General features: G+C 41.6%; 3 protein-coding genes across 9 annotated transcripts in view; 2 read left to right on the forward strand and 1 right to left on the reverse strand.

Moving 5' to 3' along the window:
- Nucleotides 1-11,026, reverse strand: part of WASHC2C (WASH complex subunit 2C) — a 36,680-nt gene extending 25,654 nt beyond the window's left edge. For 4 of the 5 annotated variants that reach the window (XM_088169068.1, XM_088169066.1, XM_088169067.1 and 1 more), the window contains exons 1-12: nt 10,969-11,026; nt 10,755-10,859; nt 10,216-10,380; nt 8,565-8,630; nt 7,833-8,006; nt 7,069-7,162; nt 6,646-6,704; nt 5,805-5,852; nt 4,459-4,563; nt 3,837-3,924; nt 2,594-2,662; nt 2,114-2,226 (exon numbers count right to left, since the gene is read on the reverse strand). In XM_088169068.1, the coding sequence (XP_088025194.1) occupies nt 2,114-2,226; nt 2,594-2,662; nt 3,837-3,924; nt 4,459-4,563; nt 5,805-5,852; nt 6,646-6,704; nt 7,069-7,162; nt 7,833-8,006; nt 8,565-8,630; nt 10,216-10,380; nt 10,755-10,859 (1,086 nt within the window). In that variant the 5' untranslated portion in view covers nt 10,969-11,026. Of the gene's footprint in view, nt 1-2,113; nt 2,227-2,593; nt 2,663-3,836; nt 3,925-4,458; nt 4,564-5,804; nt 5,853-6,645; nt 6,705-7,068; nt 7,163-7,832; nt 8,007-8,564; nt 8,631-10,215; nt 10,381-10,754; nt 10,875-10,968 lie in introns of those variants that run through there. The other variant, XM_014875315.2, reaches the window with a different exon arrangement.
- Nucleotides 11,027-15,194: 4,168 nt separating this feature from the next.
- Nucleotides 15,195-17,137, forward strand: LOC148223020 (beta-microseminoprotein-like). The gene is made up of 4 exons (XM_088169071.1): nt 15,195-15,310; nt 16,010-16,109; nt 16,502-16,604; nt 16,771-17,137. The coding sequence occupies exons 1-4, from the start codon at nt 15,308-15,310 to the stop codon at nt 16,898-16,900; spliced, it is 336 nt and encodes a 111-aa protein (XP_088025197.1). The 5' UTR covers nt 15,195-15,307; the 3' UTR covers nt 16,901-17,137.
- A 30-nt stretch (nt 17,138-17,167) lies between these two features.
- LOC106852602 (beta-microseminoprotein-like) lies at nt 17,168-24,173 on the forward strand. 3 transcript variants are annotated; one of them, XM_088169069.1, is made up of 5 exons: nt 17,168-17,415; nt 19,582-19,700; nt 22,068-22,167; nt 22,542-22,644; nt 23,807-24,173. In XM_088169069.1, exons 2-5 carry the CDS (start codon nt 19,698-19,700, stop codon nt 23,934-23,936), a joined length of 336 nt encoding a protein of 111 aa, XP_088025195.1. In that variant the 5' UTR covers nt 17,168-17,415; nt 19,582-19,697; the 3' UTR covers nt 23,937-24,173. The 3 variants fall into 3 exon arrangements, with proteins under 3 accessions (XP_088025195.1, XP_088025196.1, XP_014730813.2); XM_088169070.1 differs by lacking the exon at nt 17,168-17,415 and having other exon boundaries at nt 19,566-19,700; XM_014875327.2 differs by lacking the exons at nt 17,168-17,415; nt 19,582-19,700 and having other exon boundaries at nt 22,044-22,167.
- Nucleotides 24,174-25,897: the final 1,724 nt, after the last annotated feature.

The following is a 25,897-nucleotide window of genomic DNA, read 5'->3' on the forward strand; positions in this document are numbered from 1 at the left end:
GGTGAATTTGTTTTTGTAGGAAATAAAGGATGCTGATTTTTCCATATTGAATGTCCACTTCTAAGCCAAGACAGAGGCAGTATCACCACTCCCTTCTCAAAAGGATGTCTGCAAATACAGACTTAAACCTAGGTACTCAAGTATTAACTTGAGTGTATACATTCAGAAAAGCAGCTCTCTTCTAAAATTTAATTTACTCATCACTAGTCTGTCTGCTGAAGAGAAGGAATGATCTTTTATTTGCACATCTTCAAGGACTTATACTAATTAACCTACAGCTGTTTAGATCCTGATTATACCCTTCTAAGCTTTCCTACTGAAGTTTATATAGTAAGGTTTGAGTGAAAAATTCAGGTCAGGACAAGCATAAAAATACTCCTGAACTTCATGTGGATAAAACAAATGTGCAGAGAAACACGTTACTGCTCAAAAGCATTGCAAGACACTCCCACATTGTTCTTGTATTCAGGTTGCAGTGCCGTGTACCAATCTCCAACAATCACAGCCTGGATTTCCAGGAAACCTCCAGATTTTTTGAGTACTGACCACTTAATTTGTTGAAAATCTCTCTCTTTTGCAAATTGTGTATTAGAGGTTGACTACCTGTAGACTCAAAATGCATGGTCGTTGTATAAAACTTTGTAGAAAGAAGGCAAAACACTTCAGAAAGAGTATAGGAGCACAGGGGTGTGGCGGAGGTGTCAGTGATCAATTGCCCATTCGTCAGCTGTTATTTGCCTGCTGCCCTGCTGTGTCTGCCTGCTGGTACAGCACAGCCTCCTCCAATGCACAAGTAAAGTGAAGTCACCCTTCTGAGATGTTTGACTTCAGACAACAGAAAACCAAGAACAGGTGTATGCAGGCAGGCAACAATCACAGAGATGTGCTTGGCTGTCCTGTGTCTACACAGATGAGGAAAGCAGTCTCAGTAATAAGTCACCAAGAGGTAACCAGCCATGGCTTCATCCAAATTTGCACTGACACAAAGCTGGCTTGCACGATCAGATTATTTTTCTTAATATTCTTTTAAGATATTGTCTTCCACTTAAAAAACAAAGAACGAACATTTTTTCAATAAAGGCTGTGTTAGAATGGAAAGCATTGCATGGAACTATCCCCCCTCCCTACACACAATGTCCCTGTTTGGTGTTTTGTTTTCTATATTCTAGTAGATTGGGCATGGTAAGCTTGAGAAACATGAGGCCTCCCTCCAAATTTCAGCTGAATACCTCCTTGGCTCCAAGGAACATCTGACTTTTGTTCTTGGTGCAACAATGAACACAACATCCCACAAAGGCAGCATTTTGACTACTGTTCTGGACTAATCTTGACTGTCACCAGTACCAGCTCCCTCAGAGGCAATCATTTGCTTTACACAGCTGTATTCTCAAATCTTAACCAGCCCTGACATCATGTGCACAGTGGTAAAATAAGGTCAGAAATGCACTTCATGCCATTTCTTCCTCAAGGCAGCTCTACATAGCACAAGAGTAAACTTAAACTGAACTTTTCTTGCCAACAGAGGCATCCCAGGAACTGTACAATAACTACATGAAACAATACAGCATAATTGCAAGAGGAAACTCTTAACAGCACAGAGAGAAACTCAGTGGTAGCACTGTCTACACATGGTATGTGAAAGGTAAAGTGTGAATGGTATCATTCAGGGTTCTCTTTCCTTTACACTTCTCCCACAGTCAGAGATAGGATGACAAAATTCAGTATTTTCACAGGCATTTTAATAGAAATCTACTCATTTAAAATAAACAAACTGGATGGCATTTGATTTACCACCAGAGCTACAAGTAAAGGGTCAATTAAGCTCTCCTAGAATGAGAACCTGTCTAATATAGAGCTTGAACCACACTTTCATCTCTCAACAGTAGAGAGAAGACAGAAGAGAGACAGAAGAGAGGACACTGTATCAAGGGGATACATGTGTAGTTCTGTTTCCCCACTGGAAAGCTATACTATTCCACAACACTTGAATATTACCAAGCAACAAAATGCTGTTTGTCCTCTGTGTCTTCCAGAGATGGGAATTTTCATGGATCTTTTGTTTTGTTTTTAAAAGGTGGAAACACTCCATTTCTACAATCTGCAGCATTCTCACCTCTTCATCATCAAAGAGGCCTGTTCCACCACTGAAGAGGCCACCCCTTGAACCAAATGGTGTGAAGTCCTCATCAGTCAGTTTAGGAGGCTTGAAGATGTCATCATCTTCATCTAGAAAGTACAAGAGCCATGAGCTTTGGTAAGACTGATCAAGTTTCAGGAAAGGGAATTAGAGACAACCGAAATAAAAATGGCTTTGGTTCCATCTGCTCTCATAAACATGACACATAGAGAGAAGCTGCTGAAGACACACTGGGTTGTGCAGTTACTCCAGAAGGCCACATTAAAGGAAGAACTCTCACAAAGGGTATTCCCAGCCTTATCTACACACACATCACAACCTAGATTTGTTTACCCATTCACCTCGAAGGATGCTCATTGATATCCCATCCAGACTCTATAGCAGAGGCCACAATTTCTTAAGTGGTAGCTTACAATCCAGCCCATAATTCAAAAACAAGAGAGGAGGATATCCTACCATCCGATGGGACTCTAACTTCTTTCTTCTCTTTTGGGGTTTTCCTTGTTTTGGGCTCTGATGAGAGGGCTTTAAGAAGAAAGTTTCAATTAAAAACTAGTCCACCTTTACTTACAGTCTGACATCAATTTATGGCAAAAAGAACCTGAAAATCAGCAAATCAAGCTGACCTCTGTGCTTTCATATGAATCAACCTGATGAAGCAATTCTAAGATAGTTTCTAAAACTAGTGCCTAAAATTGGAATAGAATCATCCTGTCAGGCACCAGGGGCTCCATACAGTTGTCCACAGGCAGACTAGTGTCGCCTGAGATGTCAGAAAGCAACACAGCATTCCAAACAGTACAGGTTCCACACCTTTGCAGAACCTCTGAGCACCTCAAATGACTCCAGATTTATTATTGTCTTCATTCAGTTACCAAATGCAAAGCCGCAGTTTTATCTCTCTGGCCCTACAAGGTTACTTCAATGACTGGAAGATCTCCCTGTAACTGAATAGGGTAAGGTTTTATGCTCTTATATCAGCAGACATAGTTTGATTGTTTGAACTGTGCAAGAACACACACACAGAGCTCGTCTGCTCATTTTCTCAATATTACAGGTCAACAGGAACCTCATAAGCACTTGCCAACTCAACTTCAGCCAATTATTTTCAACTGCTGCTTTGCTACAAGACTAAATACTTGAGAGATCTCTCCCTTTGAAAGCAACACAAAAGCAAATGCTTTCTTTAGTCTAAAACATCATGAGTAACAGTAGCAAGGAAAATTTCCTCAAAACAGTATATTTAAGCCACAAAGAAAACAAACAATCCACACCACATGGAAACACTAATCTACTGCTTGAGGTGTTTTCCACTGTAGAGCTCACAGAAAGACCACAGTGGTCAGTAGCTTCCACATACTTACTTGAAACAGGAGAAAGCACAAGTAGTCAAATATGCAGAGGGAGAATCAGATTGGAGAGAAAACCTTTCCAATAATGTGTGTTTTGAGCGTGACCTGTCTGATCTGAAAGCAATGTGTTTCCCACTATTAACTCTCGGTGAATTCCAATTCAGTCCTCTGAGTTATGGCCAAAGGGTTTCTCAGAGCACAAAATAGTGTCTGCAATTCCTCATCATGCTTTATCTAATACATGTTCAAATAACACGTCTGTGTAACTTCATGTATTGTTACCCACATACTCTCATGAGTCCCCCATTACTGTACAAGCACTTTTCAAAGCTTGGGAGGTAACTCACACGAACGCTCTTCATCCTGTCTGACTGGCACTTCTCCTTTGATTCGGGCTGCCAGCTCATCTGCAAATGATGTCGGCCTCTTCTTTTTCTGAGCAGCAGGGACAAATAACAGCATATTAATTACATAAGATCCAGTTAGAAACTTGATGCAATTGTAATTATAAATACTGTATTCTATAGCCTGACTTGTACAGTATCTTGTCTAGACTTTGCCTGAAGCCCTCAGAAGAAGCAATACAGCTTTCTGTTCAGAGATTAGGTGTGCATCAAGAATAAAAAAAAACAAACTTAGAATTTCTAGTTCTGATGAACATGTAATTTTTAATGTCACCTTGCTTTGTAAACAGGAGAAACAAAAGGCCTTTTCCTCACAAAAATGAAACAATCCATTTCTTAATGTTCTTGAAAGACAACTTTGATACTTGCTTAAGGTGCAGGAATCCTTCAGTTTAAAGGGGTAACACCTGAACAATCATGTTAAAAGATTACTCAGGATTTCTGGAGGCACTTCCTACAGGACTCTATTCCAGGTACTTGAGAGCTAGCATTATAATCCCTCTAAGAACAGATTTTACATACAGGAAGTCAAATCTCCCACTCCAGGAAAGCAACAATTACTCACAGGCTTTATGCTTTCATCTATGTCTCCATCCTCGTCCTCCTCTTTTTCAGAATCAAAGAGATCACAGCCATCATCATCATCTTCATCACTCATATGGACTACCCTCTAAAAAACAATTAATATCCTGTTTACAAAACAAGCATAAAATTACATCTTCTAAGATAAAACATTCAAATCAAACTTACAGAAAGGATGCACAGTAGTAGTAGTTCACAGCTTTTGAAAGGTAAAGAAAGAAGTGCTTCTAGCTCCAAGCAAGTTGCTACATTCTCTAGCACACCCCAACTCTGTGCTGTCTTACTGAATGCTGCAACTGAGGCTACAAAGGCTCCCCTCACAAGGCGTGCACCACTACCATACACAAACTCAAGATCTGGTATTTAGTCTTAACACAGGAATACTGTGATCTAGCGAACTAGATGTGAACTTGTAAAAAAAATATAATTTGAACAGCAGAATAACAGACACTACATGCTCACATCCTGGTTTCAGTCACGTTAAAAAGAGGGTGAAAAAGATAAAGTCAACTGGATGAGAGCTGGGGGCTGGCACAGGCAAGGGCCCAGAATTGAACTAAATCACCAACAACCCAAAGATACTTGCTCATCTTAAAATAGATCAGGCATACAAAGCTACCCTATGAAGATCTTAAGCTTAAAGTAACATCTGAATGCTTTTGCAATACTGTTTTATTAATAAGTAGATTAAATAACGATTGCTTTTTGCAACATTGCTCTTTTGACATTAAATCATGCCAAACTGAGGAACCCCACATAAAAGTTTTTTGCAGTGGCACATCTAAATATGGATAAGATTCCTTCTTCTAAAACCAGTCACTAAAATCAGGCTTGAACTTTTCCATCTCAACGTTTCTTTTCCCTTCTCATTCATTATCTAAATGGATATACTGTTGAAACATCTAATAATGTTCACATCTTTGATTTCATGCCATACTCAAACTGTACTGTTCCTTGCCTCCTGTATGGCAAGATCAGGATTTTAATTATAAACCAAATAAACCCACAGAAGCCTAATTTTCCTGGGGTAGATTCTTTGATCTCTCATGTCTCCCAAGTTATCCCTGAGAAAACCCCTATCAGGCAATGCCATCCCCATAGGCTCTGTATCTAATGACAACTTGCAAGCGTGTCTTTAAGCCCAATCCAGGTTCATTTTCAGAACATGGTGCCATCTGGCCAGGACTCTCCCATAAAAAGTTATAAAAATCAGGCCTCACAAAGTTGCTAATAGTCAATTGTCTAGAGCTCTCATCTCCTCTTTCCTGCATGCTCACTGTGCCACAGGTGTGTAGTCTTTCAGGCATGTACCAGAACATTTAACCATACCGTCTTTTGGTCATCTTCACTAGGGTTTCCAAATTCATCATCTGATTCCTGTAACACAAGAGACCCAGAGACAAGTATTACACATTACTTCATCCAGTGGTTAAGGGAGAAGGCTCAGAAACTCTGAACCTGAAGTTTGGACATTCAGATCTCCTCGTCATGATCTGACCAAGAAATTGTTCCCCCACTGCTGACCATCTTTATGAAAGGAGCTCATTAGAAAGTCATTAATTCAGCAAAGACAGCAGGTCCCATTGCGACTGCATCCAAGTAACTCAAAAGGGATTTCACTTTAAGTGAGCAAAACCACTAAAAGCAAACACCTGAGGAGAAAGAGACTGCTTCCAAAGCACAGTTGCAAAGCAGAGACATCCCAGCCAAAGCAGGCAAAACATATCAGAAACTGATATGCCAATGCAGCAGATTTATGAGGCAAAGCCTGGAGGTGCATTACTTAAAGCTTTTTACTTAAACTTTTTCCTGTCAGTCTCCATCCCATTCTTTGTAACTCTAATTTACAACAGATTTGTTCTGCATAAATTCAATTCTTTATAAGAATCTGATTTGCTTCACAAAATTAATTTAGAATGGAATAAAACACTTCAGTTTGAAGTATTCTACTTTCCTAACAGCTAGAATCAGTACCACATAAATGTTCCTCTGGAAAGCTGCAGAGGAAACCACTGCATAAGAACAGTAACAGGAAGTAAATTTACCACAACCAACACAGGGCACAAACATCGTGCAGTAGTGTCTTGAAAGCCAACATCAAAAAGCAAGGTAGTCAATGGCCTCACATGCAAGGAATGCTTGTACAAAGCAGCTGGAACTTGCCACTTACCTCCTCATCCTTCTCTTCACTGTCAATTACACTTCCACGATCACTATCTACTGATCCTTCTAATTTAAATGGAAACAAAAAAGGTGAGATCAGACAGACACAGAACAATGTAGTCACCATTTAAGCAACCTGAAGACTCTGTGAAGAAAACTAAAATTCAGGTGGGTAGAGAGTGGTTTGAAAGAGCTTTGAAAGATGATGAAATTTGCATTTCTAATACACAAAGAACAGGTAACTGAGAAGTTACTGCTTCGTATATTGGCAAAGTGATTGTTACAGCATGATGAACATTTTTTCCCCAGTTTGCATCTAAACGTGCAAGAACAGCACACAGGATAACCAAGCAGTGATTTAAAACAGTCAGAAATCTTGGATTAGGAACTAATTACTTGCACAGAAATAAAAGGTCATGCCAGCACATACCTTCACTAGAAAGATCTCCAAGGCCAACATCATCCTGTTCCATAAACTGCTGAGAGCCAATCAGGTAAGGTAAAGGTCTGTCAATATAGAGATCCTGGAAAGAGAAAACATCAGGTCTTTCTGACATCTCTGAACAGCCCTGCACGGCTGACAAAGACAGAAGTCTTACACTCCTTGTTTTAACTTAAGAAAGGTACAAGCTTGTTTAGAGTCCCACCAAACATATGCTACAAGTCAACATACAACCGGGTGGGCTAGCTGAGGTTCATTCCTCTCAACACTGCAAAAGAAAGTGGCTACTTCCATTTGAGTAGTCCCGACTTGTTTTCTACATGCCATCTAACAGAAGAATATCCTTGCAAGGATATTCTACAGGCATGAGTCTTATCCCAAAACCTGGACCTTGGATTTTTAATTACTGGGACAGTAAAAAATACCCATAAAGATATGGTTTGTACCTAAAAAGCATGAAATTTGTACATCCCACTCCCACATAAAACTAAGGCTTCCCCTTCGTAGTTGACTCCATTAAACTACCTTCCTTTAGAGTGCCATACCTTAATGCTAACCTAACTGTAAGACAAGCAGGTTACACAAGGAATAGCTCAACAGAGAGCACTTCTTCAGATGCAGTCATCAAATCCTCTTTTTAGGTAACAGGTTTAGGTAACATCAATTTTACATTGAGGCAGTGTTATAGCTGATAGAAGCAAAGAGCAAGTCCAAAAAAGCAAAACAAACCCAACAAGAACAGGTCCCTGTACCTTTGGCTCAAGTATCAGTTCCACTCTTTCGTTACTTTCTTCCTCTTCTGAGTCAGAGTTCCCTGCTTTGATGTCTAGCTGTTCAAATGCACTGTCCAAAACCTGCAACCCATAATTCACTGCTTCTTGAATTTTAGGGATTAGATCAGCTTCTTTCTGTTCCCGCGTCTTTTCCTTTAGTAACAGAAAAAACACAGGCTCATTGCATTTTACTTAAAACTCAATCTTACCACAATACACACACAAAATGTTAATTTCAAATCAACACAATGAAAGCTTTTTCACTATGTGCATTAGGAGGACAATCAGAATTTTTTGGTTTTTTTGCTTGACTTAATATTCATCAGTACAGAAACAGAGATGTTCTAAACATCCACACCAGCACAGTATTGTTTTATTTGTGCTCCTAAACTATTATGGGGACATTAGTGTATAATACACCTAGATTGTAACACACACACACATATACATATAAAGGCTCTCTGAGTACTTATTCCTAGGAATTATTCCAGTCAGATTCTGCTTCCCCAATTCACTACCTGTGAATACAGTAAGGTTGCCCAAGGCCTTAGTCCTCTTGCTGAAAAAACATGCATAACTACTTGAACAATCAATGCATAAGTCTTGTCTGCTGGGCACAGTACTGAGCTTGGGGAGGCCCTAACAGATGATCACACACTGTAGTAGCCTTCAATATCACTGTCAAATTTATGTTTGAGTGACATACACTACCTGCTCTGTTTTGTCTCCAACATCAGCTTTGGGAGTAGGTTCTTCCACTTCTTCATCATATACTCTCTAAAAAGTCAAGCAAAATTAATTCATGTAAGAACAATGTACTACTACAGGGGCTAAACCATGGGTACCACAACAAAATACACCGTTAATATAGAATTAATTACACATTAATTCATTACACATTAAAAAAAGGAAGCCATGGATGATGACAAGTACCTTCATGCATTGGTAGTGAAGGTACCATCAGCAGCCTCTCAATGCAACTGAGGTAATTCATGTCTGCTAACAGACTTGAATTACCTGAACATGATAAAAAATTCACTTTTAACCTTCCCAAAACCTTCAGAGTGAAACTTATAGTTTACTTAGAGCTGTTTGTTGGAACTCTAAAGCCTGGGAGTTTTAAACTTTCTGTGCTTTCTGACACTGACCCTCAAAATAACACCGCTTTTGACCTGAGGCCTTGGAGAAGGCTATCAGCTGTCTACTTTCCTTTAGCTTTCTGTAATTTAGTAGCTTTCCTTCCATACTCACAGAGTGGGTTCACAACATCCCTCAACCTTCAGTCTGTTCTGATGATCCCCCCACATCCAGCTCTTTTAGCACTCTTTTGTAGGACCAGCTACAAGGAGACAAAGGGGAATAAAAGATCTCCATGGAACCTGCAAACCTAAATCCAAATCTCAAACACAGATGCAGTTATCCCCTGAGAAGAGACAGCTCTCTCACTAACTAAACTGAAAATCAGAAATGAAGACCTATTTCTGTGCACCTTAATTTGGGAACAAACAGCTGTAAGCACATGAGATTTAAAACACTTGGTACAACCAGTTCTCAGCAGAATTATTGTACTTAACAGCCAAGCTAGGTCAAAAAGGACACTGCAGCTCTGAAAAAAAACACTACCACCAGAATATAAATCCAGTTTTTCATCTTTTCATCTGCCACCATCTTTCCAATAATAATGCCATGTTGAGACACGTAGGGCCTGAAATAATGCTGATCAAAACAAAACACCTGATAAAACTCACAAGTGCTAAAAACCCTCAAAAAATCTAAAATACTATTAATGTCCTCCATCTTCATTAGACACATACTTCTAGTGATACGATACTGCAACAGGCTTTCAAAGCTAGCTTTATCTTTCAAAATAAAGATATCTATAAAGTGGCAATATTAACATTGTCACGACCACACAAAGGGCATAACTGCCTGCAGGCCAACAGCTTTAACATCAAATGCTTTTAGAGTAAAATAACACCATTAGGCAAATTTACAGCACTGTAAATTCCTCATATTTAGACAGGTAAGTGCAGGCAAATGCTACAGTCATGCAACTTGAGAAGGTAAACCAAGACATGTCCGAATTCCCAATTAATTCACAGTTCTAAAACCAAAACTCTGATCTCCTAGTCATGCATTAGCAAGGAAGGAAGGTATTGCTGAAAAGGCAAAGGGAACCTGCCAATATTGGATAGTGCATCACTCACAAGGGAATTAGAATATCCTTTAACAGAATACAATTAAAAGTCACTTCATCCCTAAATAAGCATCAGACTTGCCAGAAAGCTAAATCACTTCTCCACACTACAGTAAGAGACAATGTCTGAAGTACAAGTTTGATGTTACACTACAACACACTCACATTCTCTATGAACTGCGTGTTGGACAACATAAGAAAGTCATTGAAGACATTATGAAGGCGACAGTCTGTAGCTTTTGTTTCACTAATCAATCCGTCCACCTGTTTTTTGATTTCATGTGTCCTTGAAATGGTCTGCTGTGAGAACTCTTGTAGAAAATGCAGAAGCTGTTGACAACAACAAAGGAAAACAATAGTCAGCATCCAACTCTTTTTCCTTTTGGCATCGTTTGTAAGACAGGCAGAATTAATCATAGACTTCAAATAAGGACCAAAATACACGCACATTACACTGAAACACTCCCACGCACACACATAGGACCAAGTCTCAGCCACTTCATTCTGCACCTCCGTTCGGGTCAACTCCTCATTTCAGTTTTCCTGCCAGGACCGGAGGTTTAAAGCATTCTTCCCGCGGCAGGCCCGTTTCGAGACCCCCGGCCAGCGGGCGGCAGCACCGCCCCTTCACGGCCCCGGGGAGGCCGCGGCCCGCGCACCCCTCCGGTATCGGGCTCAGGCCCGGTTCCGGCCGCAGCGCTCACCCCGGCGTCCGAGGCCAAGGACCAGCTCTGGCTGCCCTTACGGATCTCGTCCAGCGACCACGGCCGCTCCCACACCGGCGCCGGCTCGGCCACGTCCCCGTTCATCTGCGGGAGAAGGACAGTGAGGAGCGGAGCCACCGCCGGGGCCGCACTCAGCCCAGCCCAGCCCAGCCAGACCCGACCCGGCCCGGCCCGGCCCAGCCCGGCCGCTCACCCTGGGCCCGCGCCGCCGCTCCCCGCGGTCAGCTGAGCGCCGTCACGTGACCCGCCCGCGCGCCAGCGCCGCAGGGCCGGCAGGGGGCGCGAGGCGGCGCGCGCGGGCGGGCCGGTGGGCGGAGCCACCGCATCCCCTCCCATCCCATCCCATCCCCTCCCATCCCATCCCATCCCATCCCATCCCATCCCATCCCATCCCCTCCCCTCCCCTCCCCTCCCATCCCATCCCATCCCATCGCATCCCCTCCCATCGCATCGCATCCCATCCCATCCCATCCCATCCCATCCCATCCCATCCCATCCCATCCCATCCCATCCCATCCCATCCCATCCCCTCCCCTCCCCTCCCCTCCCATCCCATCCCATCCCATCGCATCCCCTCCCATCGCATCGCATCGCATCCCATCCCATCCCATCCCATCCCATCCCATCCCATCCCCTCCCATCCCCTCGCATCCCCTCCCATCCCACCGCATCCCATCGCATCTCCTCCCATCCCCTCCCATCCCCTCCCATCCCACCGCATCCCCTCCCATCCCACCGCATCCCATCGCATCCCCTCCCATCCCATCGCATCCCCTCCCATCCCATCGCATCCCCTCCCATCCCCTCCCATCCCCTCCCATCCCATCGCATCCCATCGCATCTCCTCCCATCCCGTCCCGTTCCATCCCGTCCCACCCTCGCCGCGTCCCGCGGGAAGGGGAGCCCGGTGGGAGGTGGCTCCGGCCGCCGCAGCTGTGCCCAGGGTATGACCACCATCCCTGAGGAGGGGACATGGGGACATGTAAGGGACACGTGCGGGCAGCACAGTGGAGTGTAGCAGGAGGGTCTGCGCACATCATTCCCCACTGGAGCGCTGCACTGGGGTCTGCTGATGCCCAGGCTTACGAGTAAAAAGGGACCCCTTCCTCCTGTTTTTCTTACCAATGTAAGTGCAAGGCTTAGCCTAAGCCAAGTAAAATCAACTTAGTTTTGAAATGCCTGAGCCTTAATAAACGCATGCCAGAATTCCAGGATTTGCTAGAAGAAAACACACTAACATGAACAAATATACAGTGCAAATCGCCAAACTGGAATTCAGTTATCCCGAGGCCTTTTGAGGTTAAACACCCCACTAACTTCCACTTTTCTTGCTAATTTTTTTCCAATGGATTAAAAAGCCTTGTCATACCACCGTATTTCATATGGTCTTTATTACAAGTGAATTAATGAGAAAGGAAATGACAATAAAATAACCTGTTCTTCCAGACGGTAACTAAATAATCCATTGGCAATAATCAGACCTTTATATTAGCACATGGAGTTTATTTATTTATTGCACTTGACTACATTGATACCACTCATGAGGAACCAGAGCACTGATTGATCTTACTGGTGTTCTCAAATAAGAAAAAAACATGCAAGATCTCCAAGTTCTTATATATTGATCTAATGGCTACATTCAGATACTGGAAATACTTTGTTAAATAAGGGACACAGAAACTTCTAAAAGCAAAATATCATAATGTGATAATTGATAAAAGATTCGTGTTAATCACAAAAGCATTGGGGTTTATGTAAACCAGAATACTAAGCTCTGAAGTGAAGCATAGACACTAGATAAAGGAAATTATATGATAAAAAAAAATCTGTTTAAAATCACCTTGTTATGGTATATTATGTTATTTTATGTTCCGTTATATTATGTTATATTATGTTATGTTTTCCAAATAAGTTATATCAGCTACCAGCTTGCAAAATCAGACTTCCCAATAGCCCTTCCTGCCTTTGTCTGATCAATACTGCTTAACTCAAGGACCAGGCTTCCAGAACTTCTCTGGTGGTTATCTACAAGGATGTTTATTCAACCACCACTGCTTATGACAACAAAGAAACCCCAAAAATTATTTATTACAACGAGAAACCACAGTTTAAGAAGAGGCTGCAAACCAAGGTTCAGTGGAGCGTGGTGTGGGCAGTGACCCCTCACGTTCCCCAGTGTGCTGCTTGCTCTTTCTATATCAAATAAAACAATCTAAATTGCGCTGAATATCGAGACTTTTGTCTCTCATTTATAACAATAATATTCCCTTCAACTTTATTTTTCTGTGATTCTATGACAAGACACCATTACTGAACTGGCTCAGACTTTCAAACCTAGTTGAATTTAAAGAATTGTAATATATTGATAATAAAGCAGGAACTAATAAAGGACAAGTAGAAAAATACTAGCCTAGGCTAATTTCACAACGTCTTTAGCAAGATTATTAAAAATCACAGATGGGTTTAATATAAAATTATTCTCAAAACCTTTTAATATTTTGCCGTAGTTTCTTCCTCCACAATATTCCAACATCCAGAAAAGCTTGCCTTTAGTTACTTTCCATATTCACTGACATATGAGTCTCCATTGTTGATAATGCAAAGCTCTACTTTCACAGAAATTTTTGCATTATAAAACATGAGATCTATGTGCTCTTTGTCCACTGATGCTGCAAAATGTAGGGTCTTAGCATTGGGCAGCTTCAGGCCTGGGGGTCTTACAGATCAGTTTCCATAAAAAACCCAGCATGACAGCTACATAGAACCTGAATGGTTCCTTAGGGAAAGCTGTTTGTTTGTGATACACCAGTCTCTGAGCCAAGAGGACTATGAATGGCACAACAAAAATCTGCTTTCTAGAAGTCCTGTCCTAAACATTACAGACAAGGTTACAAAAAGCATTTGATCCTAAAATTCCTTTTAAAGAGAAATTTAGACAGGTTCCATTTAAAGTTTAAAGAAAAGACGGCAGCAAGAAAAATCACTTGCTGTTCCCCTCAGAACTCTCTAAATGATTGTGTGACATGAAGATATCAAAAATCACATATATAATCAGGGACTAATCTGCAGATTAAGAAACAGAACATGTAAGACCATATAGGGTGCTTAAAGCCATGCCTTAGCACTTGGTTAAACTCACAAATATTTACAAGGTAAAGAGAATACCACAGCCAGCTTTCCTCATAGCTAACAGAAAGCAAACATGTTTTTATAACCTTAGAACAGGATGCAAACATAAAAAAAGTCAAATTACAATTAAAAGTTAAGCTTCTTCATCCCGTGGAAAAGAACTCCAATACAATTTGTACATTGTTCTTCATTTCCCCAGCCACTCCTTGCTCTCGTGCTCAGTAGTGCTGTATGTCCTGGTGTAGAGGCAGAGAGATGTGACTCTTCAAGCTCTGCAGTTTCCAGAATTCCTCAGCCTCTGAGATGTAATCCCAGAACCTGCATTATCCCCAGGCTGCAGAAAGTCTCGGGGGTGACAGGCAATGTCAGGGCTTGAAGATGCTCCAGACTCTGGTGCACCTTGTAGAAAGGAGTATCTATAGCTAGAAATAAGTACATGTGCTGTCACTGGACCAGCACAGCAGCCTGAAATCTCCAGAGGAGCATAGAGCATTTACCATAAGCTAAATTTCCTGTAGTGGATTATAAATCTACCCCAGAAATGAGTTTCAAATTGCTTGGTAGCATCTGCAACAAAGTATTTTAGATGTAGGTAGGGCCGCAAGTGGATATTGTGTTCTGAAGAGAGGTGGTAGGAGCAGGAGAAAGCAGAGTACTTGATTAGCACTCAGAAATTTATCACTTCTTGGGAAAGTGCACATTTAAAAATATACTGTACTAGGATTATTCAGGTCAAAATCAAAACAGTTCCACAGGAGTAAGAGCAAGGCTTTTTATTTGAGAGGAATTTTTTATTGTGGTGGAGGAGAAAGAGGGATGTTGTAATGGGATCCAGCTTCAGCTAAGGTCTCAGTGTTAGGAGGTTTTGATCCTGGTAGGGGCCAAGTTCCTTTGGTATCTTCCAGTGCACACCACAGCACTAACCAGGAGTATGTAAAGATCTGGCAAAAGCTCCATTTGCTATTAATACCTAATGCACTACTCACAGCATGTTCCAGCCCTCTGATAGCAGAAAGGGTTTGGCATGCATTTCTGTCCCACCTGAAAACCACCCAGCTGGATAATAGTGTATGGATAGCTTAGCTATCAATACTTGTATCCCATCAGAAAGGCATTTTTTCACATCATCATATTCCTTGGAAGCATCAGGTTCTAGACTCAGTCATTTACCCAGGCCAGTGCTCTACAAAACCAAACATTTTCCTGTTACCAACTGGAAAAATTTCAGATTTCTTTGGGTATTACAAAATAACTGCATGTGTATTGAGCAGGCTTTTTTCCCTCCAGCTAGACTTGAATTGCACAACATAAAGGCATCATAAAATATTTGCTCTCTGCTTCCACATAAAGAAACTCAGCTTTCTCTGGAAACTTAGATCGCTTTGGAAGGCAAGCTTTCCACAATGGTAAGTCAAAGGTTTTGATTGGTCTGGGGTTTTTTGTAATGGGGATACAGACAGGTATTTTGCTTTAAAAGAGCAAAAGGAGAGCATTTGAGAGAATCATCTAGTGACACATTTTCAATGTGGCTATATTATCATTCAAACCTGTAAGATGCAACGACAGGCAGACACCTCTGTGAAGATTACTGTGAATTATGTTCTTTGTATTGTAATTCTTTGCAAGAAGATCTAATAGCTATCTCTTAGTCTTTCACTGGTTATTATCCTTTCCTCTGAAATGTTTGTAAAAAGAAACATTCTTGAAAGAAGAATTTTGAACCATTGAGGACTATGCTTTTAAAACTTACAAATGTCAAATACAGTTTAAAAAATAGTCATTTACACAAAAAATAAATACATGTTTTGTCCGTGTATTTTTTCATCACTTTTGATCCCTCAAATTATGTCCTGTTCCATGTCTTTAAGCCTCTAAAGGTGTTTGCAGAACCAGAATCAATAGTTAGGTAATGATAAATAGACTGACCTGTGGCCTAGTTTTCCTGTAATTAGTGCTCACTTAATTCCAAAGGTACAGACATCAAGAAGAACTTTGGTGAGCATCTCAGGAATGGCAGAGGTTCTACAGAGCAGGCAGTAGTTTCTATAATACATGTCTATTTATAAACAGTGGAGAAATTACAATTTTCTGCTTTCTTTCTACAGAAGAGCATTCTGGTTCTTTTTGTTGCAATGGGCAGCATAGTGACCCTGGGTGATGCAAGCTGCTTTTTTGTATTTCGAAAGCCAGGATGGCCCTACAAAGGTAGAAATAAGGAAGGTTCTCTGACCTGATGGCTATTTTATAACTTGGCTCTATGTGGAGCTGCCAGGAAGGGCTCAAATACAAGGGAGGGAGAAGACATTGCCAACACACAAATAGGGGGCTCCAGCAGCAAGTTGCTGAAAGTAAGAGAAAACAAAATCTTCCCAGTGGCTGTGTATGGTTGCAGCAATGTTATTGCAATTGGTGGTGGGTGGCTATTGCTGTTGCAGCACATGGAGCTCATTCAGGATTCGAGAGAATAGAACCCAAATCCTTGCACTTTACTCTTGCCCGGAATAGCATTTTCAGAAGAGCTGAAATAAATTTTAAACTCTCCAGCCTTTGGGTGGAGGCTTGAAGAACATGTTCTGTTTTGCTGCTGTCTCATACAGGCTGTATGATGAATGGAAAACTGTATCCCTTTGGACACATTGAGAGGACAGAAGATTGCCACAAATGTTACTGTAACAAATATGGAATGGAATGCTGTACCCTGTAAGTTTGAACTTCTTGGTACCCTCATTGCCTGTAGGATGACTGCAGCTTTCCCTTGCTGGGGATAAATGGGTTTGTAAGGGCACAAGAGAGCCTTTTCTCATCCATGTCGCAGAGCTAGTGAAAGCTCTCTAGCTGACATTTGGTTTCTCTTTGACACTGACAGCTACTTTAGTCCTGGAAAATTCGACAGAGAAAAATGTAAAGCCGTTTTCAACAAAGAGCGCTGTGACTATGATGTGGTGCAGAAGGACGGAGCCTCAGAGATGTGTTCGGAAATTGCTCGTGTGGGCTAAGACCTGCTACAACCCTCTCTGCACTGTGGAACTCCTCACCTTCCCACAGATGCTTTGCCATCACAGAGAAGCACCATGACATGGGAAAATCTCAGAAAAGAGAGCACTTCAGTAGCTTGCTTATAATCTCCTAATTGTTCAACTTCAGCTTACAAGATGCATAATCAGATAGAGTGTCTCATTTCTGTCGTTAGTGCATTTGTTGACTACAATAAATTGAGATGAAACAGCCAGAAACGCTTCATATTGATGTTTTGTGTTTTGCAGTGACATGGGGAAATGCCACCTTCTGTGAGAAATAAATGCACTTGGCTCTCTACTCTGACATGCTGTGCATCAGTACCCTGGCACAAGCCACTCTCATGCTTTACAAGTTCTCTTCCTGCCAGGTGTCAAAATCCATTATCAGTTTGAAGTGATGCACTCTTTGGAATGCGCTGTACAATGGCCCCAATTCAGGGTGCATGGGCTTCGGGTAAGACCTGTGCTGCTCACACCTCAGAAAAATCAGTGAGGTGAGAGATCATCCTCCTCTTTCTCCCTTGTTTTCATCTATGTCCTCACCCAGCATTGGCAGGGACTGTTCATGTCCATTGCCCACTCTGAGCAGACCTGAAGTTTCAAGCAATGTTCCCTTTTAAACTCTGATACTCTGACTTGTCCTTTGCCAAGCCCTGATCCTGAAAGTCTGCACACACTGTGCTGCTTTAGTGGTTCTCATCCACTCTGAGAAAGAGATCTAGATCAGCCCCTGCAGTCATGCTTCCTGATGGCAGCAGAGCTTGAGGTACTAATAATGCAGATGCCTTCTGTCTCCTCACTACAACAACTCCCCACGTTGACAGGGGAATAAAGTTCAGCTTCCAAGCAGGGCTTGGGAATCAAATCTCCCACCTGGCAATGCCTAGACTCTGAAATCTGCCCACATGTGTGAGACCAGACAACAAAACCCTGTTAATTGCTGCTTCTGCGTGGAGTCCTCCACTCCAGAACTGGATGTTAAAAAGTCACAGCAGTCTGTAGTTAAGTGCTCCATGGTTTGAACAGAAACACCCCTTCCTAAACAAGTGGATTGCTTAATGATGTTCCAGGATCACAGCAAATCATTTGTCTTGTGAAAGTATGAGGTTACACACAGCTGAGCATTCTTAGAGCAGGGATCCTCACTTGGCCCCCAGTCAAGTGTCAATCCCCATTTATTCAGCAGGGGTGTTTCCTTCACAAGACAATCTATCTCAAGCTCTGTGAGCCATTCTTAAAATCAGAAAGATTAAATGTGGGGTATTTTCTCTGGTTTGGTAATTTGCTTATGAACTTTTTTTATGGTTTCTAAGATCTGCAAGTAACATATCTTGTTTTGGGGAAGAAATCCAAGTATTTTGCAGGCACTGGTATTACATACTTCAATTTTAAAAGCTCTCTTGTAATGCTGCGGGCTGGATATCTGGCTATCAGTCAATAGCTCAGTGTTTCTGTACAACTGCTTCCTGTAAAGTTGAAAAATGTGAGGGGCCAGAATAAGGGTCAGCTCAGCTTTTTCCAGTACAGACATTCCCATATGCCTTTTAAAAATCTTGACGCCTATTCACTGATTCCATCCTACCATTCCTCTAAATGGAGCATGTGAAAACAAACATTCTCGTGTTGCTTAATGTTCTAAAGCAAGTTTTGCCCAAAAGGTTTTTGTGTTCTGCAGGAGAGGGACTGATTTGAAACTTGTCCTGATTGACTTTTCTGCTTTTATGCCAGTTCATGTCAAAATTACAGAGAGCACAACCTCAGCTGATGCACCAGAAGGAATGTTCCTGCTTAGGGAAAAAAAAGTCCCAGCTTCTCAGGGAAGTAATATTTAGAGCATGGAGATCAAAGACTTCCTCCCTGAGCAGCTTACACAACTGCTGCTTGAGAAAACGTGGTTTTCAGAATGTATGGGTTTATTTAAATTTCATTTATAAAAATCAAGAATTTAACAAACAAAACACCTTGGAGTTTCCTAATGGATTCGTTTTTCATTGGAATCATTGAGACTTGCAGACATGAAGATTAATATCCAGCCTGTTGGAGCCTGGAACTGTGTCAAGTGACATGGAAATATTTCAGAATTCCAATGTTTTTCCTAGCAAACCATCACAAATTAAGTGAGGAAGTATTTCGTCTAAATTTAGGAAACTTAGTTCATTATCTTACTTTGGTGAAGGAGAAAGAGAGATGTTGTAATGGGATCCAGCTTCAGCTAAGGTCTCAGTGTTAGGAGGTTTTGATCCTGGTAGGGGCCAAGTTCCTTTGGTATCTTCCAGTGCACACCACAGCACTAACCAGGAGTATGTAAAGATCTGGCAAAAGCTCCATTTGCTATTAATACCTAATGCACTACTCACAGCATGTTCCAGCCCTCTGATAGCAGAAAGGGTTTGGCATGCATTTCTGTCCCACCTGAAAACCACCCAGCTGGATAATAGTGTATGGATAGCTTAGCTATCAATACTTGTATCCCATCAGAAAGGCATTTTTTCACATCATCATATTCCTTGGAAGCATCAGGTTCTAGACTCAGTCATTTACCCAGGCCAGTGCTCTACAAAACCAAACATTTTCCTGTTGCCAACTGGAAAAATTTCAGAGATTTCTTTGGGTATTACAAAATAACTGCATGTGTATTGAGCAGGCTTTTTTCCCTCCAGCTAGACTTGAATTGCACAACATAAAGGCATCATAAAATATTTGCTCTCTGCTTCCACATAAAGAAACTCAGCTTTCTCTGGAAACTTAGATCGCTTTGGAAGGCAAGCTTTCCACAATGGTAAGTCAAAGGTTTTGATTGGTCTGGGGTTTTTTGTAATGGGGATACAGACAGGTATTTTGCTTTAAAAGAGCAAAAGGAGAGCATTTGAGAGAATCATCTAGTGACACATTTTCAATGTGGCTATATTATCATTCAAACCTGTAAGATGCAACGACAGGCAGACACCTCTGTGAAGATTACTGTGAATTATGTTCTTTGTATTGTAATTCTTTGCAAGAAACTCTAACATATATCTCTTAATCTTATACTTGATCTTATCCTTTTCTCAGAAATTTTTTTGAAAACACTCAGAATTTTGAATCATTTAGGACTATGCTTTTTAAACATTATATATGTCAAGTACAGTTTAAAATATATTAATTTTATAAAGAAAATATGTGTATATTTTGTCCATATTTTTTTCTGTTCTTTACTTTTGATCCCTCAAATTATGTCCTGTTTCAGGTCTTTGAGCCTTCAAAGTTGTTTGCAGAATCTGAATCAGTAGTTAGGTAATGATAAATAGACTGACCTATGGCTTAGTTTTCCTGTAATTTGTGTTCTCTTAATTCCAAAGGTACAGACATCAAGAAGTACCTTTGGTGAGCATCTCAGGAATGGCAGAGTTTCTACAGAGCAGGCAGTAGTTTCTGTAATACATGTTGATTCATAAACAGGAGAAATTACCATTTCTTTCTCTGCTTAAGCTTTGCTGCAAAGTTTCTGTTACTTAGCTGACAAATCGTTTGCTTGTTTCAGCATAAAGCACATTCTGACACCTGATTGAACACCACAGACTTGCCCTTATGTCTCTGTTTACTTTCACTGGAAGGCCTAAAACTCTGATCTTTAGAGAGAGCAGCATGCCCAAGCTCAAGTAACTGGCATTTCCAGGAACAACGTGATAAGGAAAATGCTGGAGGGAAAAATAATGACAAAACATTAACAGAAGACACAGCAACAAACGAAGGATTTTTGTATTTTCTATAAAGACCTGAGTGACATGGCATGGACTATCTGTGTTGTTGCAAACACCTGACCCAGGCACCACAGAATAGCCCAATTTAGGAATTTCAGTCTCTCTCTTTAACTGCTCTCGTTCTGGCTATGGTGCTCAGCATGACAAGTGTCTCTATTCTAGCCTAAAGCCTCGGGAACTCCACATCCCAGAATCACAATGAAAATGATGCATTATCCCCTTCCCAGACCACTCCATAAACCCTCCTCCTTCTTGCTTTCTCTACACTGTAAATGTCACTTAGTCTCATAAGGAAACAAGATATCAAGGGTTAAAATACCAAGTTTTTTTCACAGCAGACAGAGAAGTTTCTCCTTGGCTCACCTCCTGCCTGAGCTCAGAACCTTTCAATGTCTTACAGCACTGTGATTCAAGTAAACCAAGTCCCTCACTGCTCTTTTAAACCCAATTTTAAGCAGCAACAGCCTCAGCAATAGCTTCTGAAGTTCAGAACAGTAACTGGGAAAGATCTACTCATTTAAAATCCTTTCATGTTAGTCTGCAAGTGCTATCAAGAAAATTTAAATAACTTCCTCCATTACTTCTCAGTCTCTGGCTGTTCCTAAAATTTCTTTGAAGTTACTCAGCTGGAGGGACCCATCAAAACAAGCCTGTGCTCTCTCCTGCTTCTCCAGTCCCTCTACCCTAGTAAAACAGTCATTACAAAGTCATGCAGGCTTTTTCAGAAAAAGTTCTGTATGTTCAGCAGGTGCCAGGGGACATATCTGGAGGTCTCTTACAGATGCTTAGCTGTTGCCCCCACTAGACAAAAGGAGGTGAATCCTGTCTCAAGTCCCAACTCATGTCTGCATGGTTTGACAAGATGGCTCAGGTGATCCTAAGTACAATGTACAGCACTTGAATTTTGCCCAAAGACACCTTTATCCCTCTCTTCTCTAACCAGCTGCCTGTGTCAAAAATCCTACTGGAATATATTTAAATCTGAAATCTCCTCTCCATTGCAAAATATGAAGCAATTGCTGTACTCAAAAGTGAAGCAATAGGATGGTCTACAAAGATTTTCTGGAGAAATAGCTAAATCTGACTCAAAGGCAATAAATAAAGCATTGAAAAGAGCTTGGCAGGGCTTTCAAGTTTTTAATACAATTGAAGTTTAGTGTGATTTCTAGAGACTGAATTTTGTCCGTATAATGCTGCTGAAATGGTAATATCATGCCATTTTGTATCTTCCCACCTAAATGAAAAAGTCATCAACGCCAGGAAATATCTGGAGTGACTTTGCCACTATTTTGATGTACACATAAGGTTATTTCTAATTTTGATTCAGGTTCAGTGACAGCTTTTGAGAACAGAGTTGTTCAAAGTGGATTAAAATGCATGGCATGAGCTCTGTGTTTCTTTTACAGAAGACCTTTCTGGCTTTCTTTGCTGCAATGGGCATCATAGTGGCTATGGGTGATGCATACTGCTGGAGTAAAATTTACAAGCCAGGGGAGGCCCAAAACGGTAAGAAAAAGGAAGGTTCTCTGACCTGGTTGCTCTATGTGGAGCTTCAAAGGGCTCAAAACACAAGGGAGGGGGAAGACATTGCCAACACACAAACAGGGGGCTCCAGCCGCAAGTTGCCAAAAGTAGGGGGGAAACCAAGTCTACCCCGTGGCTGTGTATGGTTGCAGCAATGTTATTGCAATTGGTGGTGGGTGGCTATTGCTGTTGCAGCACATGGAGCTCATTCAGGATTCGAGAGAATAGAACCCAAATCCTTGCACTTTACTTTTGCCTGGAATTACATTTCAGAAAGGTTCAAATAATTTTTAAACTCTTCAGCCTTGGGGTGGAGGCTTGAAGAACATGTTCTGTTTTGCTGCTGTCTCATACAGGCTGTATGGTGAATGGAAAACTGTATCCCTTTGGACACATTGAGAGGACAGAGGATTGCTACACATGCAGCTGCAGTGAAAGTAGTCTGCAATGCTGTTCCCTGTAAGTTTGAACTTCTTGGCACCCTCATTGCCTGTAGGATGACTGCAGCTTTCCCTTGCTGAGGATAAATGGGTTTGTAAGGGCACAAGAGAGCCCTATCTCATTCATGTCACAGAGCTAGTGAAAGCCACAGATAACTCTTGATTGTTTGAATCCTTAGCTGTGTTTGCCTTAGCTCATTTTCTGCTGACTGGGAGTGGACATAAACCTTTCCAGGCATATCCAGTTGGTGCTTGCCTTTAATTTTTAAGGAACTTGTAAACTCCTCTTTCACTGCAGTTAAGGCTTTCATTAGCTTAGAAAGTGGGGGTAGGGAGGAAGTAGGGAGGAATGACTTAAGTGACATTTCCCTAAAGAGCTTAGGATGATCTGAATCCCTTTCCTGAAATGCTTTTCACTAGTGAATATGCTAAATGTAGAATGGCAAGGCTCTGCTCTGATGTACCTCTCCAGCACCCACCTTTTCTCCACTCCTGCTTTCTCAAAGGTCCAAAATACTTTGAGGATTGTCTTTGTTTAGGTGGCACAGTCTGTCAGTGAGCAGCCACCACATCCTATGCGAACTCAAAATAATGAAAAAATAAAGGAAAACAGAGGAAAGACACCAAGCCCATGGTTATGTCACACTTTGCTAGTGCTGAGCATCCTGGTACATCCATGTCAGTCGGGGTCACCACTTCTGGTCTTGTGATGCACACATAAAAGAGAGAGAGCAAGCACGCACCTGACTTAGATGAACAGGAAAAGAGCACTTTATTTACATGACATGTCTATTTAAAGAGATCTAACAATGAGCATGGATTGGACAGTGATGATGAGACCTCCTGACTCCACTGGCTTCATCACTTGTCCTTCAATGCTCGCTTCCTCCAAAGAGGAATGCAAAAGAATTCTGTTTATCAGAAAGAGTGTGTGAGAAAGTATAACATGAATATGTCAACATCAGAACGCCAGAAACATCAAGGCGACAGATCCACACAGTGCAGAGGGCATTGTTTGAGTCTCTGAAAGCTGCAGCTCTGTGGTACTCAAGCTGGCTCAGCTACCCTTAGCCATAGTTTCAGTCCTCTCTCATTCAGCTGTAGCTCAGGCAATAATCACTGAAATATTGAAACTTTTACTGATTCCAAGCTAACATTTGCTTTCTCTTTGACACTGACAGCTTTCATACTCCTGTTGCTTACGACAATAAGAAATGTAAAGTCGTTTTCAACAAAGAGCGCTGTGACTATGATGTGGTGCAGAAGGACGACCCCTCAAAGATGTGTATTGTCTATGCTCGTGTGGGCTAAGACCTGCTCCAAACCTCTCTGCACTGTGGAACTCCTCACCTTCCCACAGATGCTTTGCCATCACAGAGAAGCACCATGACATGGGAAAATCTCAGAAAAGAGAGCACTTCAGTAGCTTGCTTATAATCTCCTAATTGTTCAACTTCAGCTTACAAGATGCATAATCAGATAGAGTGTCTCATTTCTGTCGTTAGTGCATTTGTTGACTACAATAAATTGAGATGAAACAGCCAGAAACGCTTCATATTGATGTTTTGTGTTTTGCAGTGACATGGGGAAATGCCACCTTCTGTGAGAAATAAATGCACTTGGCTCTCTACTCTGACATGCTGTGCATCAGTACCCTGGCACAAGCCACTCTCATGCTTTACAAGTTCTCTTCCTGCCAGGTGTCAAAATCCATTATCAGTTTGAAGTGATGCACTCTTTGGAATGCGCTGTACAATGGCCCCAATTCAGGGTGCATGGGCTTTGGGTAAGACCTGTGCTGCTCACACCTCAGAAAAATCAGTGAGGTGAGAGATCATCCTCCTCTTTCTCCCTTGTTTTCATCTATGTCCTCACCCAGCATTGGCAGGGACTGTTCATGTCCATTGCCCACTCTGAGCAGACCTGAAGTTTCAAGCAATGTTCCCTTTTAAACTCTGATACTCTGACTTGTCCTTTGCCAAGCCCTGATCCTGAAAGTCTGCACACACTGTGCTGCTTTAGTGGTTCTCATCCACTCTGAGAAAGAGATCTAGATCAGCCCCTGCAGTCATGCTTCCTGATGGCAGCAGAGCTTGAGGTACTAATAATGCAGATGCCTTCTGTCTCCTCACTACAACAACTCCCCACGTTGACAGGGGAATAAAGTTCAGCTTCCAAGCAGGGCTTGGGAATCAAATCTCCCACCTGGCAATGCCTAGACTCTGAAATCTGCCCACATGTGTGAGACCAGACAACAAAACCCTGTTAATTGCTGCTTCTGCGTGGAGTCCTCCACTCCAGAACTGGATGTTAAAAAGTCACAGCAGTCTGTAGTTAAGTGCTCCATGGTTTGAACAGAAACACCCCTTCCTAAACAAGTGGATTGCTTAATGATGTTCCAGGATCACAGCAAATCATTTGTCTTGTGAAAGTATGAGGTTACACACAGCTGAGCATTCTTAGAGCAGGGATCCTCACTTGGCCCCCAGTCAAGTGTCAATCCCCATTTATTCAGCAGGGGTGTTTCCTTCACAAGACAATCTATCTCAAGCTCTGTGAGCCATTCTTAAAATCAGAAAGATTAAATGTGGGGTATTTTCTCTGGTTTGGTAATTTGCTTATGAACTTTTTTTATGGTTTCTAAGATCTGCAAGTAACATATCTTGTTTTGGGGAAGAAATCCAAGTATTTTGCAGGCACTGGTATTACATACTTCAATTTTAAAAGCTCTCTTGTAATGCTGCGGGCTGGATATCTGGCTATCAGTCAATAGCTCAGTGTTTCTGTACAACTGCTTCCTGTAAAGTTGAAAAATGTGAGGGGCCAGAATAAGGGTCAGCTCAGCTTTTTCCAGTACAGACATTCCCATATGCCTTTTAAAAATCTTGACGCCTATTCACTGATTCCATCCTACCATTCCTCTAAATGGAGCATGTGAAAACAAACATTCTCGTGTTGCTTAATGTTCTAAAGCAAGTTTTGCCCAAAAGGTTTTTGTGTTCTGCAGGAGAGGGACTGATTTGAAACTTGTCCTGATTGACTTTTCTGCTTTTATGCCAGTTCATGTCAAAATTACAGCGAGCACAGCCTCAGCTGATGCACCAGAAGGAACGTTCCTGCTTAGGGAAAAAAAAGTCCCTGCTTCTCAGGGAAGTAATATTTAGAGCATGGAGATCAAAGACTTCCTCCCTGAGCAGCTTACACAACTGCTGCTTGAGAAAACGTGGTTTTCAGAATGTATGGGTTTATTTAAATTTCATTTATAAAAATCA

Source organism: Sturnus vulgaris, chromosome 8 (genome assembly GCF_052056855.1).
Source record: "Sturnus vulgaris isolate bStuVul1 chromosome 8, bStuVul1.hap1, whole genome shotgun sequence".
NCBI classification, from domain to species: domain Eukaryota; kingdom Metazoa; phylum Chordata; class Aves; order Passeriformes; family Sturnidae; genus Sturnus; species Sturnus vulgaris.

What these genes read in the sequence shown, in the direction of transcription:
- LOC148223020 (XM_088169071.1), top strand. An exon ending in GCCAGGATGGCCCTACAAAG is followed by an intron (nt 16,110 to 16,501) that starts GTAGAAATAAGG and finishes TGTCTCATACAG; the next exon opens with GCTGTATGATGAATGGAAAA. An exon ending in GGAATGGAATGCTGTACCCT is followed by an intron (nt 16,605 to 16,770) that starts GTAAGTTTGAAC and finishes TGACACTGACAG; the next exon opens with CTACTTTAGTCCTGGAAAAT.
- LOC106852602 (XM_014875327.2), top strand. Translation starts at nt 22,044, where the DNA reads ATGAGCTCTGTGTTTCTTTTACAGAAGACCTTTCTGGCTTTCTTTGCT. An exon ending in GCCAGGGGAGGCCCAAAACG is followed by an intron (nt 22,168 to 22,541) that starts GTAAGAAAAAGG and finishes TGTCTCATACAG; the next exon opens with GCTGTATGGTGAATGGAAAA. An exon ending in AGTCTGCAATGCTGTTCCCT is followed by an intron (nt 22,645 to 23,806) that starts GTAAGTTTGAAC and finishes TGACACTGACAG; the next exon opens with CTTTCATACTCCTGTTGCTT.